At 41.8% G+C, this 14,032-nt stretch overlaps 1 protein-coding gene across 9 annotated transcripts in view; it reads left to right on the top strand.

Moving 5' to 3' along the window:
* Positions 1-14,032, top strand: part of RAPGEF2 (Rap guanine nucleotide exchange factor 2) — a 335,598-nt gene that overhangs the window by 266,530 nt on the left and 55,036 nt on the right. For all 9 annotated transcript variants that reach the window (XM_054030402.1, XM_054030403.1, XM_054030406.1 and 6 more), the window contains one exon: positions 13,663-13,840. In XM_054030402.1, coding sequence (XP_053886377.1) covers positions 13,663-13,840 — 178 coding nt within the window. The remainder of the gene's footprint in view (positions 1-13,662; positions 13,841-14,032) is intronic.

Here is a 14,032-nt window from a genome sequence, read left to right as displayed (position 1 = left end):
GCTTTCAGCATTGATCTTAGAATATTCCTGTTTCAATATTAATGTCATGACTAAATTTATATGTCAAGTGCTGCACATGAAAGATAAATTCATTTAAGACAAGTATTACTTGCCAGGATGATTATATGCAATCTTTTCTCTGACTCCGTTTGAGATAGAGATCATTGAGGTGCTTTGAATGAGACTTCTTAATGTTGTTTTATACCTTAGTTCAGGAAGCAGGTTTATAAAGTGCCATACTATTTAATGTTGCTTTTTGGGGAGGGAGGGGAAACTGGATGTTAAGAGATAGGAGAGATAGCTCAGTGGTTTGAGCGTTGGCCTGCTAAACCCAGGGTTGTGAGTTCAATCCTTGAGGGGGCCACTTAGGGATCTGGGGCAAAATCAGTACTTAGTCCTGCTAGTGAAGGCAGGGGGCTGGACTCGATGACCTTTCAAGGTCCCTTCCAGTTTTAGGAGATGGGATATCTCCATTAATTTAAATATTCTGTAAAGGCACATCTTTAGGAGGAGATTGTTCTTGGCATGCCTATACATACCATAATACCCACTTCTGTCTTGTGCTGACTTTGGAAAACTGCCTTTCACTCCCGCTTCTCACATGCAGTAACTGCTTCCTTTATGGACACCTGTGGTTTATGCTGCCAGCTGACAAGCCAAGTTTGGCAATCAAGAAACTTGAGCCTATGAGGGTGCTGTGTTGTTTTCTCCCCTCCCCCTGTTTTGAAAAGGTGGAAACTGTTTTTAGATTCTTTCTCTTGGCAGCATTTCTTTCCCTTATCCTGCAATCAGATTGCACAGTTTCCTGTTGGCCTGACATGCCCTCTTGCGTCTGCTTCAGATTGTCTGGAACAGCAAAGGAAACGGCTAACATCCTTTTTGTGACCCTCCCAGGATACACGTATCCCTTGGTAGTTTTCAAGATGTGAGCTTGAAACATTCTTACTGTTATGACTATTAGAGGAAAAAAAGAAATGCACTCCACCCCAAAAAAATGCTCTTCAAAAAAAGAACCAAAAGTCTTAAAATCTGTTAAATCAAGGTAACTAGTGTAACCCATCTCTTTGCAAACCCTGTTTCTGTAGTATACAAGTACAAAACATGCTGGCACTTTCAGATCTTAATAAAACAGATCAGCCTTTGGTAGTCAGAGTTGTAGTGTGACATGCACCTGGTATTAGTGAATAGTATGTTGTATTACCTCAAAAAAGCAAATTGTCAGATAGCTGGAAGTAAGACTAGTCTTCCTGGAGCATGTTCTTTTAGATTCTGAAGTAAAAATACAGCTAAAAACAAACTCACTCCTATAACAGATATTAGTTGCTTAAATTATTACATAATTGTGTCAGTATGATTTATTGAGTGGACTGAAAATTTAGATTTCTGTCAGCTTCATGGTGTTGCATCGTCATTCACATTATCCTCAGCTATTCATGGAGAAAATTTTTTATGATAGCCATAATTCATGTACTAGAAAGAGAAAGTGGGTGTGGTAATATCTTTTATTCAAGCTTACACAGAGATCGTCTTTGAAGAAGCTCTATGTAAGCTCAAAAACTTCTCTGTCTCACCAACAGAAGTTGTCCAATAAAAGATATTACCTCACCCACCTTGTGCCTGTAATATCCTGGGACCAACATGGTTACAACACTGCATAATCCATGTATGACATACATGTATTGTTCAGATGATATATGTGGAGTGAACTTCATAGTAATACATTAGATATTGTAGCATTCCAACCATGTGGTCCAGAAGAGAGACTCTTGGTGGTGCTCAAAAAGCACACCCTGAAAGGTCATCCCTTCAAGATCTTTTTGATTTTCATCTAACTATTGCCAGTCTCCTGGGATGGGGGCACACCTGAAGCAGGACTGTCTTGGGACAAGGGTCTTCCTTTGAACTAAGGATGTACAAAGCTATCTTGGAGCTGCAGGCAATCCTGCTAACCTTCCTGTTCCTTGAGTAGTTCTTAAAAGACCACCTCACTTTTATGAGAGCAGAAAACCCAGTGATGGTTGTCTGTCTCAACAAACAAGACTAAATAAAGGACAAAGCCTAGTTGCTGGAGTCAGCTCTTCTTTTCCAAGGGTCCAAGAAGAACATCTCATCTGTGAAAGCTTTCTGTGCCCCCGGCTGACTGTTGAACAAATCCATTCTTTATCCAGGGGAATAGTTATTCAGTGGGAAAGTTGTTCATCATTTCAGAGTCTTGTTTCCTGCATCAACTTTCCCCTTTTGGGCTTGCTTACATCACAGTCCAATCACCTTCTGCAGAGCTATTGCAGGAGGTGCCCCAACCTAAATGCTTGGGTTTGTGATGGCTTCTTAGTTCCCTGGACAGGAGAGTTTACCTATATGTCCTACTTGCTTCCCACTTATCTGGGAGGTCCTCCAGACCCCAAATTTCCTCTGTTTCTAAAATTTGTCATGAATTATTGCATCAAAGCCAAAATTTTTCTTTTTTTATTTAAGGTTCATTGGGCAGAACTTCCTGAGATATGGAACTGTTTTGTGGTGGATGGGAAAGGACTTTTCACTTTTGGAAAAGTCGTCTACTTTTCTCTGGAAAGACGTATCTTTAAAATGGCTTGGTCTAGAAACCTCAGATTATGGAGAAGCACTGTTCACTTCACAGTTTAGGTTTTAACCAGGCTTCTGTTATGAAACAAATTGTAGCCTGCTTTTAATGTATTTAGAAAGCTAAATTATTTTTCAAATTTCCCAGGTCTTTAGTCAGAGGGGACAACATGCTTACAGAATGCATTTGCTTCTGTGGAGTTTGATCATGAACATCTTGGAAGTGTTAGCATACATTATATATCTGCATGGTGCCTTCTGGATTTTTTAGGCCCTGACAGAAACCAGTAGATTTTAGAAAGAAACTGCTGGGTATGTCTACATAACAGAAAAACCTGTGGCCGGCATGTGCAAGATGACTTGGGCTCGGGCTGTGGGGCTGTTTCATTGCTGGGTAGACTTCCGGGCTCAGGTCTCGGGCTCCAGCCTGAGCCCAGAAGTCTACACAGCAATGAAACAGCCCTGCAGCCTGATCCCTGAGAGCCCAAGTTGGCTGGCATAGGCCAGCTGTGGGGTTTTCTTTGCTGTATAGACATACTCATAGGGACCAGTCCAAGTATTTCCCCTACAACACATGGGAAAACATGCCACTACCACGTCACATCTTCATGTCCACACACAGGCACTCCCCTGACCTCATAACCTCATTCATGAAGACACAAATCTGGAAACAGATCAATTGAAAGATTTTAATATGCCTGCAAGAGGATCCTGCAAAGTTATAATTTCAAACTGAATCCGCTAAATTTGAAGGACTTTACATTGTCTGCAATGTAGTTTTGAAGAAATTCTGGAGTGGCTCTAGCAAGGAGGAGACCAAAATACACAACTGGTGTATTTTGACAGTAAATTAATATACGTGTTGGCGTGTGCAAACTTGTTAGGTGTGTTCTGAGGAAAAACTAAAATTCTTCCCACTTTGAGTGCTTATTGTTTATATGGAATTATTTTAATTAGTCATTATATTTTTATGTCTTATCATTTTTTGGATAAATTATTTAATTACAATTAATAACTTGCTTCTGGCATTTTTCATTATTTTAAAAAATCTGATAAAGATATTTACGTTCTAGTATAAAATAGTACATTTTGCTACTTCTACAAAATATTGTTGGTTAAATTTGTATTTGTGAATTGCCCTTTGTTCTTAGCTAGACCACATTTATCACTGTGTCTGAGTCACCAAATGAGGATCATTATTATACTGTCAAGCACACAGTAGAAGACAATCCCTGGCCTAAATAGCTTAGAGTCATAGAAATGTATGGCTGGAAGGAACTTTGAACGTTCATCAATTCCAGCCCCATGTGTTGTGGCAGAACCAAGTAAATCTAGACCATCCCAGACAGGTGTGTATCTAGCCTGTTCTTACAACCTCCAGTGGCAGGGATTACACAAGCACCCTCGGAAGCCTATTCCAGAGCTTAACTACACTAGTTAAAAAGTTTTTCTTAATATCTAACCTGAATCTACCTTGCTACAGATTAAGCCCCATTACTGTTTGTCCTCCCTTCAGTGGACATAGATAACAATTGATTGTCATCCTCTTTATACCAGTCCTTACCATGTCTGAAAACTATTCTCAGATTCCCCCTTAAGTCTAAAATTTGATTTTTTTTTTTTTTTTTATTTACAGTGGGTTAGACGATGGACATTTTAGCAGTGATGTCGCATGGCAAGCTTATTTTACATAAAGAATATTGAACAGTAATCTGACCTTGCTTATGAGTACAACCTCTTTTATAGGATTCACATATAGTATGGCATAGTTGAAAGTAAACACTCCAGAGATTTCAGAATTTAGTTAAATAAATAAATTATAGATTTTCTTATTTAGATCTTAATGTACTAAGCTAATGGGCCTGATTCTATCCATTGACTCAGGTGGAGCTACTTCTGTTGTACACAGGTGAGAGATCAGGTTAGTAATACTATGAGCTATGGGGTGAAAACATTATCACCTTACAAGAGCATGCAGCAGTTTCCATTACAGAAAAAAGGTGACAATACTTACCCTATACACCTCTACCTCGATATAACGCTGTCCTCGGGAGCAAAAAATCTTATCGCGTTATAGGTGAAACCGCGTTATATCGAACTTGCTTTGATTCACCGGAGAGCACAGTCCCACCCCCCTGGATCACTGCTTTACCGCATTATATCCAAATTTGTGTTATATCGGATAGCGTTATATCGGGGTAGGGGTGTATATTACACATTTACTTTTTAAAACAAAGTTAAGAGCTGCACTGATTCTAAAAATCAGTGTCAAGTTTCTAATTTGTGGTGATTGCAGCTAATAAATTAAGGCCTGCTGCTCTATTCCTTATGGGGATATTGTACATTCATCCACCCCTGATTTCAGCTGTAAAAGAGATTAATTAACTTTGTAAAACCTGCTTTCACAGATACATTTTATGTTGCATCTGGTTGCAGACTCTTTGATATCTAGAAGCACGCACTAATGAGGTATGTTGTGAAGTTGCATCTAAATTCAGTTGTGTGAAAAATTCTTAAGGCAATTCTTTAATTTTAATTGGTATACCTCTCCAAAAGCAAGCGTTTGGATGTGGCCAACTTGGTAATGTCTTGGACTGCTTGAGATGAGTAAATATTTACTGTTCTGTCAAACATCTATTTTCAGATAAAAAGATGTCTGAAACTGTCTTTGAAGCTCCCTATTTGGAGCAGTTAATTTTAGGTACTTTTGTAGAGACTTTAAAAAAAAAAAAAAAAAAGATTAAATGGTTGATCTTGAGTTTTTTCTTTTTGGTCACCAGAGTAGGATTCTTGTATTGGGGGTGGGCTGGAGGAAATTACTATTTCTCAAAGTGTTTGCAGTGGTCAGCAAAAATATTTCTATCCCTGATGGGTAGAGTGATTTTTTTTTTTTAAAGATCTGATTGCTCTTGTTTTTGATTCCTTTAGTGTGACATGAATTTGAGTGGATCTCATGAACTGCTAATATTAGAGATTAATGATCTGTACCCTTATAAAGATGGTGTATTATCAGATGGTATGAATGGGTGTTTTCTAGTTCTAATTGATTTCATGAGAGCACCTGCTAAAATGTCAGAATTGGGGTGTGTGTGTTTCTTCTTAGAGTGCTGGTTCCTATGTGTATTCCGCTATGGGGTATGCATGTGGTCCATGCTTCTGAGATCAGGGAATTCTTGCAAGCAGTTGCTGTTGGTCCGTGCCAGTGCCCCTGCTCTCCTCATGCTCCACACCAAAGGTATAAGGGGCGGGGTGAACTAGCTTCCTCTCCAAGTCCTTCTGATTGCTACATGTCCTGAGTTGGAATTCTCCAGTATCCAGAGCTGATCCTTTCTCTTCTTGTAAATGTTCAGTTTTATATTCTGAGACTTTTTTGTTAGTGTTTTGATAGTTCCCCATTTAGTCAGTGTCAGAATCCATATAGTAGGAACCCTGCCTGTCTCCCAGCATGGGATTTAAATTATACTTAGGATACAGGCTTCAAAAACTATTGTCTCCTCCTTTTCAGTCAGTGCCTCTATTGCAGAGGTCCACAAACTGTGGGGCCTGCAGCAGAACATTTTAAAGGAGGGGGAGGTTGGGGCCCAGGCCAGCCCCCCGTGGGGCAGGAAGGGAGCGCCACCCAGCTCCACTCCTGGCCCAGATTTGGCTGCTGGCCCTGGCAGCTGACCCAGGGCCCTGGAGGCCTATCCTAGTATCTGCTGTGGCCCCAGTCTTGGTTCCCTTACCCCTGTCTGTGTCCCCCCCCACCTTCTGAAGCCATGGCCCCACTCCCGGCCCCAGCTCAGGGGAGTGGGTTTGGACAGGACTCAAGGTGGGGCATGAGGTAAAAAGTTTGGGGACCACTGCTCTGTTGCCTCAGAGAAGCTCCTATCTTGGCTAAAGTGCAATATCTGCTGCTGTTTTCCCTGATAAATGTGGCAGGTGAGAGAACTTTGGCTTCAGAAACACCTTACTGAGTACACAGTTGTGTCAGTCAGACCCAGACTGGGGAGGCTGCCCCCATATCTCACCTAGAATCATTAAGGCCCGTACCCCCTAGTACTGTGTCTGACTCCAGCGCGGAAAGCTAGCAGAAGGAAAAAACTTTTATATGTGCCTTCTCGTGAGAGTAAGGGGCATTCTCACAAACAAAAAAGGAGATCCCTTCCGAGACCATCTAAGACAAGAGATCCATTCCCAATCTTGTCCAAGCTGGGTGAGCCTTCACACCCAAGAGAGAAGAACTTAGGTGGTCCTCCTTATCCTCATGGGCATGATCAGAAGGCACCTAGAAACAAGGTTCCTTTGGCACCGGTCTCTGCATCACCTTCAACATCAATTGTGGAACTAACTAAAATTAAACAGTTCCTGAAGAACTGGAAACTGCTGGTGCTGTCAAAAAACACCAAGTTGGAGACTCATTCACTGATGGTACTGTCACGGCTCCATAAGGAACCGACATCTAAATCTGCCTGGCAGTATAGACTGACAAGATACAACCTCTGAAGGTGCCAGTGACTTACACTGCTCCAAAGGATATCTTCATACTCCTCTTGTTATTGGGACTGATACTCACCAAGGAAATACTAACACTGGGGAAATCAAGTACTCTGGAAGAATTTTATCTTCCTTTCTGGCAGCTAGCCACAGTTTCCCCTCATGGGGACCAACATCACTGCTATTGAAACTTGATCCAACCTTTTAATTGTCAGGAGAATTGGACTTATCAGAGGAACCAGCTTCACCTCCACCTAGAGAGATCAACCCAGACAGGAGATCATGGGTCTCCTGGAACCAGCCTCTACCACACCAGCAGGGACTTCCTCCTCAGGACTGCTGGTACTGCTTTGGAGACCACCACAACCTACTTTTGACCCATCAGACTGGCATTATTGGGTCCCTTGTGACACTTATGCATGCTGTCTGGAATCTGTGTGATCCAGCAAGGAGTCTTACCACTGCTCTCTTCCCAAGGTTTAACTAGGACTGCCTGTTGAGCCTATGGAATAAGAGGAAGATGAGCTGAATCCTCCAATACCAACCAGAGTGTCATCCTCATCATTTGATGAGGCAGTTGCTCCAGCCTCACCATCTCCCCTAGATGATTGTAGACAATTTCAGGAGCTGTTAAGGTGGAATAGCTCCAGATCTTCTTAGGGTAGGTCCAGGATTTTCAACATAAGCTCCTGAATATCCTACAGGCTAAGGGATCCAGCTTGGTAAATGAAACCATATTAGAACTGTCAGTTGCTGTATGGCTCACACTGGCTACCTATGCTCCTACCCCCAAGAGGGAAGAAAAGTAGTACTTTGTCCTGATAAAGAGAGCAGAGTTCTTGTTCAGCTCAGATGAGGCAGCTCCCCCATCTTCCCATCCTTGGATGACTGGCTTTTGACTGGCAGGTCTTGCCTGGAAGTCTTAGCATCAGCCTTGTTGCTGCTGCTCCACCATCTAACATCCCTGGGATCCTGGGCGACCATAGAGACGTTTAACTTGACTGCTACTCAGACCATAGAATTTATACGAACAATCTTAGATTTGATCAAGATGAAGGCATCTCTCCCCAAGGACAGATTTTACACCAAGGGCACTCTTATAGATCTAGTTACACACAGCCCTCAAATCTCAGTCTGCTTCTCCTGGGCTATATGGTGTTATGTATTTCTATGATGCCATTCATGAAACTCCATGTTAATTGCCTGCAGGCTTGGATCCAAACAGTGTATACATGGTGCAAGCACAGCATGAACACCATAGGAACAATCCCTTCAAGGTCAGGGCCTTACTGATGTGGTAGAGGGGCCTGGACTTGTGTATGTGGGAGTTCCATTTCTTTCCCCCATGCTCGACAAGATAATTAGATGCACTCTGATAAGCTGAGGAGCCCACGTAGACAATCAGACAGTGCAAGGTACTCTAAGACCTCACAAAGCCAGAAAACACATAGCTCTTCTGGAACTGAGAGCAGTTTGAGAGGCCTTCAAAGTTTTCCTACTACTCATACGCACCCAGCATGACCTGATAATATTGGACAATATAACAACCATTTTCTATATAAACAAGCAGGGAGGGGCGAGATCCCTCCACTGTGTATAGAAGTGGTCTATTTATGAAACTGGTATATCCAGAACCACATCACCCTGTGTGCAGTCTAACTTCTGGGTGCCCAAAACTTGCTGGCAGACAGCCTCAGCAGGCATTTTGCCACAAGTGGGAATTACACAGTTCAGTAGTGGATAGCATCTTCACTCAGCAGGGAACCCCTGCTTGGAACCTGTTGCCTGCTAAGCAAACAGGTAGTGCAACATATACTGCTCCAGAGAAGTTCAATGACAGTATTCCAGAGGGGATGCTCTCCTGGAACTATGCCTTTCCTCCCATCCTACAACTCTCTCAGATTCTATGGAGGATTGGACAGGACAGAGTATGAATTATCTTCCTCGCCTCTAAATGGCCTAGATAGTTCTGCTTTCCCATTTTCCTGACAAATGTCAACCCATTTGCTCGTCAGCATTCATTCCTTCCTGAATCTCTGACCAAGGAGAATGGCAAGGCCAGGATCCCAACCCGGAGTCTCTTCATCTCATGGCTTGGTATTTGGATGGGCATCACACTGAAAATGTTCATGTTGTGCAAGCCATTCTTAATAGCAGAAAGGACTCCACCAGGAAATGTTAGTTAGCCAAATGGATACGTTTTTCTGTCTGGGTCTAGCAAACCGTTGTCACCAAAAACAGTTGATAAGTCTGCTATTTTGGATTATCTCCTTGCTCTCAAGGTGACAGGCCTTTCCCGAAGCCTGCTATGGATTCGCATCTGACCAATCAGTGTTTGTCACCTGCTAACAGATGGTTACTTGATCTTTACTCATCCAGTAACAGCTGGGTTTTTGAAGGGTCTGATCAAAACCTTGTTGTTGGGGGAGGGAGACAACCCTCATGGAGATCTTAACTTCGTGCTTTCAGCACTCTAGGCCACCCTTTGTGTTCTGTGTCTCATTTGTCAGTGAAGGTCATGTTCATCATTGCAATCACCTTTCCCAGAAGGGTAGGTGAACATGAGGACCTAATGGCCAATCCATCATACACAATATTCCACAAGGACAAAGTCTTGCTACACCTAAACCCAAAATTCACTCCTAAAATAGTTCAGGAATTTCACAAAAATCAGTTAATTCACATGTCTGTGTTTTCCCTGAAGCCCCATACGTCTAGCAAGTAGTGATTTCATTCCCTCAACATGAGATAAGTATTGGCATTTTACCTGCAGAGAACGAAACAGATCAGGAAATCTCCTAGACTATTGGTTGCCAAAGCAGAATGAGTGTGAGGACAAGCTATATTCTCTCAAAGAGTCTCTCATTCTTACTCTATTAGTTGGCACAACTTCCTTCTCATGGGATAAGGGCTCACTCTAGAAGGGTACATGCAGCCTCATTTAGCATCACTTCAAGAGGTGTCCCTGCGTGATATTTACAGGGCCACTGTGTGGAGTTCGAGCCACACATGCATGAGACATTATGTCTTGACCCAAGACTACTTCACTGACACATCCTTTGGGGGCAGCGGTTCTAAAGCAGCTCTATAAACTTCATTATCATGCCCTCCTCCTCTGAGTGCTTGTTGTGAGTCACCCACAGTGGAATATACATAGGAACCAGTATTCGTAGAAGAAAGGGAAGTTACTTGCCTTAAAGTAACTGGAGTTCTTCCAGATGTATGGTCCCTGTCTGCATTCAGCTGCCCGACCTTCTTCCCTCTGCTTTGGATCATGACAAGATTTGTGGTAGAGAAAGAACTGGAGAGGCTTTTAGTCAGCCCTTCCCCTGATACCTTCAATGTGGAGCACAGTGATAATGAATGTGCAGGTGTGGTCCAGCAGAAGTGGCTTGCAATAACTTCTCAGACTCAGGTGCTTATTGTTCCTGTGTACCCCCCATAGGGACTACACATCTTGAAGAACTCCAGTTATAATAAGGCAAGTAACTTTCCTTCAAAGGGGGTATTCAACGTGGTAATCACAATTACTTTCCTTGTAGGCTTCATATCTCTTGACCATCAGGATTGGAAATGAATCCATTATGCCTCTTTGGAAAGCAAAAAATCCAGTTTTCCAGTGGCTTTCTATATTATAATGATTTCAGTTCCTTAATGATTGCTGCAATTTATTCCATGTACTGATGACACGCTTAAAAAAAAAAAAAAAAAAAAGACCTTTCCTGTTATCTAACTTCTTCTCTTCTGCTAAATTGTAATATTCAGTAAATACCTGCTTTTCGGAGAACAGAACCAAGCCTGTTGTCTGACTAACCTAAGACAAATATCAGTAGAATTACTAAGAGAAGAAATATAATTTTAAGTAATCACTTTACAGCTCCTTTGTGGTTTATGAAAATTATGACCTCACTTCCTGCTTGTTTTTATATTAGAAATATCAGGTCCTTATTACCCTCTATTTGAGGAGTGGGATTGTGACATAGCTCAAATCTGAGTCGCAAATCTTCCAGCTGCTAATTGAGCACAGTGTTACTGAGTCTTAAAAATTGAATTTGATCATCCTATCCCTCCCCAATAGGCTGTCAGTCAAAACGGTGTCATGCTCACTATCCTCCAAAGGATGACAGAGTTCTCCAGGAAAAAGGGGATATCATGGCCTGAGAGATTTATGTCTATCACAATAGTTTTAGCTAAGAAAAAAGCAGGAAAAACTGCTATTTATTTATTTTTTGAAAATACAGTCTTAAGACAGCGAAACAATTAAATCAGGAGTGGGCAAACTTTTTGGCCCGAGGGCCACATCTGGGTATGGAAATTGTATGGCGGGTCATGAGTGCTCCCAAAATTGGAGGTTAGGGTGCGGGGGGGGAGGGCTCCAGCTGGGGCTATGTGCTCTGGGGTTGGGGCTGGGGATGAGGGGTGCAGGAGGGTGCTCCAGGCTGGGACCGAGGGGTTCGGAGGGTGGGAGCGGGCTCAGGGCTGGGGCAGGAGATTGGGACGTGGGAGGGGGTCAGGGCTGCAGGTTCCAGGCAGTGCTTACCTCAAGCAGCTCCCAGAAGCAGTGGCATGTCTCTCCTCTGACTCCTGCACGGAGGCGCAGCCAGGCGGCTCTGTGCACTGCCTGTGCGGCAAATGGGAGCTGCAGGGGCGGTGCTTGGGGTGGGGGCAGCATGCGAAGCCCCCTGGCTGCCACTACGCATAGGAGCCAGAGGAGGCATATGCTGTTTCTTCCGGGAGCCGCACGGTTGAGGCAAGCCCCAGACCTCACTCCCCGGCGGGAGCTTGAGGGCTGGATTAAAACATCTGGGGACCAGATGGGGCCCCTGGGCTGCAGTTTGCCCACCCCTGAATTAAATGATAAAAGAGACAGTCCTCTGTTACTCACTGTTCCCTTGCCTGGAGCACCATGTGATGCATCAAAAATCAGTTGCGTTTTTATTATTACAGTAATATTAGGGGTTTTAAATAATCAATTAGTAACAAAATATTTCCTGTTTCTCTGTTTTAGTATAATAGAGTTAACTGAAATTTAGCATCCATGTCAACTATGTTGCTTTTTGAAAAACATAACTTTGTCCTGACCAGTGGGAATGACAATTGCTAGCAATATCATGATTTGCAAATCAGACAATTAATTAGGCAGTGGCTCAGTAACCGGAATTGACACTTTCAGAATCAGAGGTTCTTACAGAGTTGTGTAACAAGCTGTTGAGCCACCTGGCTGCCATTTTAAAATGTACTGTTGGTTTATACTCGGCAGTCTCACTAAACCAAGACTGATTTTTTTTATCAGAAGAGAGGGAAATTAAATAAAAATGATTTTATTTTACTTTATATTTTATCAAAGAAGATACTGTTTATATTAAATAGTTAAAAAAAAAAAACACATAGACATAAAGGAGAGGATGCTATAGAAGACAAACATAAGCTTATGTCTTTGGCAGCTATGTGCTGTCTCTCCTTTTGCTGTTTTTGGAGAACAGTTTCAGTTCTTTCCAATGTATAGCCCATTGTTTGCACAAGAGATGGTTTTTGAGAATCACAACTATAAAGTCTGCTGTGTCCAGATTCTTTTTTTTTAAAAATGCATTTGACTGTGCTGTTGACCTCCAGAATCTCTGAAATTGACACTCCTTTGGGGCGGAAAGTGCTGATTTGGGAAGCAGTGGCTTAGAATATTCTCATTAGCAGCTTATGTTTCTTCAAAAAAAAAAAAATCACAGTAAGCGAAGTTTAGCAGCTGCTGTGGCATTAAATCAAGTTCTGAGAAAAAAGCAGCTCAATCTGAAATGACAGGCAAATATGTTTATGGGATTTATTAAATGTTTGGTCTTAAAATTGAATAATTAAAATGTATTTACCTCTAGGTCCTATACTAATGACCTCGAGTTGTGTGTTGGCTGGATTTTTGTTCATTTTCGTAGGATCTAAAGCAGATTACATTTGGCAGATATTCTGTGTATTCCCTCTGTGGTGCTCCAGCACTGACTTCACATGTTTTCCACATCTGTAAATTCGTATGCCTTTATACTTATAAATAAAAACCTTAGCTTCACCACTTCATAGCTGAGCTTTTTTACGCAGTTTCTATGTAGACAGACAGTAGCCGTTTTAGTCTTTAGTGGTATTTTGAATAGTACTGGTTGATACCAATATTCTCTGTGAACTAATGACAGTATTACTCATACCACATTGATAGGTTCCTGCAAACACTAATTTTTGGAGATCTCTAATATTAGTTTTATTTAACAACTTCCATTTTTAGTCGTTTTGTAAAGAACTGGCCTAGTGAATTTAAATTGTCCTCTTCTTCTCCTTAGACCTGCTTCCTAAAAATGCACATAACATGTTTATATAAATGTGTTCTTTATTCAGACCAATCTTAAATCTTGCCAAAGACATTCTGTTTCAAAAAATTACTGGCTTCCTTTTTTAGAAATATAGTGAAGGAAAAAATCAGAACAAAAAGTGGTATGTCAAATTGACTTGTTGATCTTCCACAAAGCAGAGTAAAATTAACTTCATTTACATATTTTAAGTGGAAAAGAATGGCTTTAGAGGACACATCTGAATGTTTTAATTTGAATTATCTGTGTGTGTATTTAGGCCACAGAAAGTGAGGCTGGTGATATGGATCTGAGTGGGTTACCAGAGACTGCAGTGGATTCTGAGGATGATGATGATGAAGAAGACATTGAGAGGGCGTCAGACCCTCTGATGAGCAGGGATATTGTTAGAGACTGCCTGGAGAAAGACCCAATAGACAGGACAGATGATGACATTGGTAAGTTGGCATGAAAACTAGCAGGAGGGAGTGGGAAATTGAGCCTCAGGGCACTCTAATATTATTTAACATGTTCTAACTTATTTCTCAGTCCCAAATTTAGTAGAGTGAATCTGTGTAACAAATATCTAACTTCATGTGAAATAATTAATTGTTTAAAATACCAAATGACTGATTTTTACAGCTTACATT

Source organism: Malaclemys terrapin, chromosome 5 (genome assembly GCF_027887155.1).
Source record: "Malaclemys terrapin pileata isolate rMalTer1 chromosome 5, rMalTer1.hap1, whole genome shotgun sequence".
NCBI classification, from domain to species: Eukaryota; Metazoa; Chordata; order Testudines; family Emydidae; genus Malaclemys; species Malaclemys terrapin.
The sequence above is the reverse complement of the archived record's forward strand: the minus strand, read 5'-3'. Positions and strand labels throughout refer to the sequence as shown.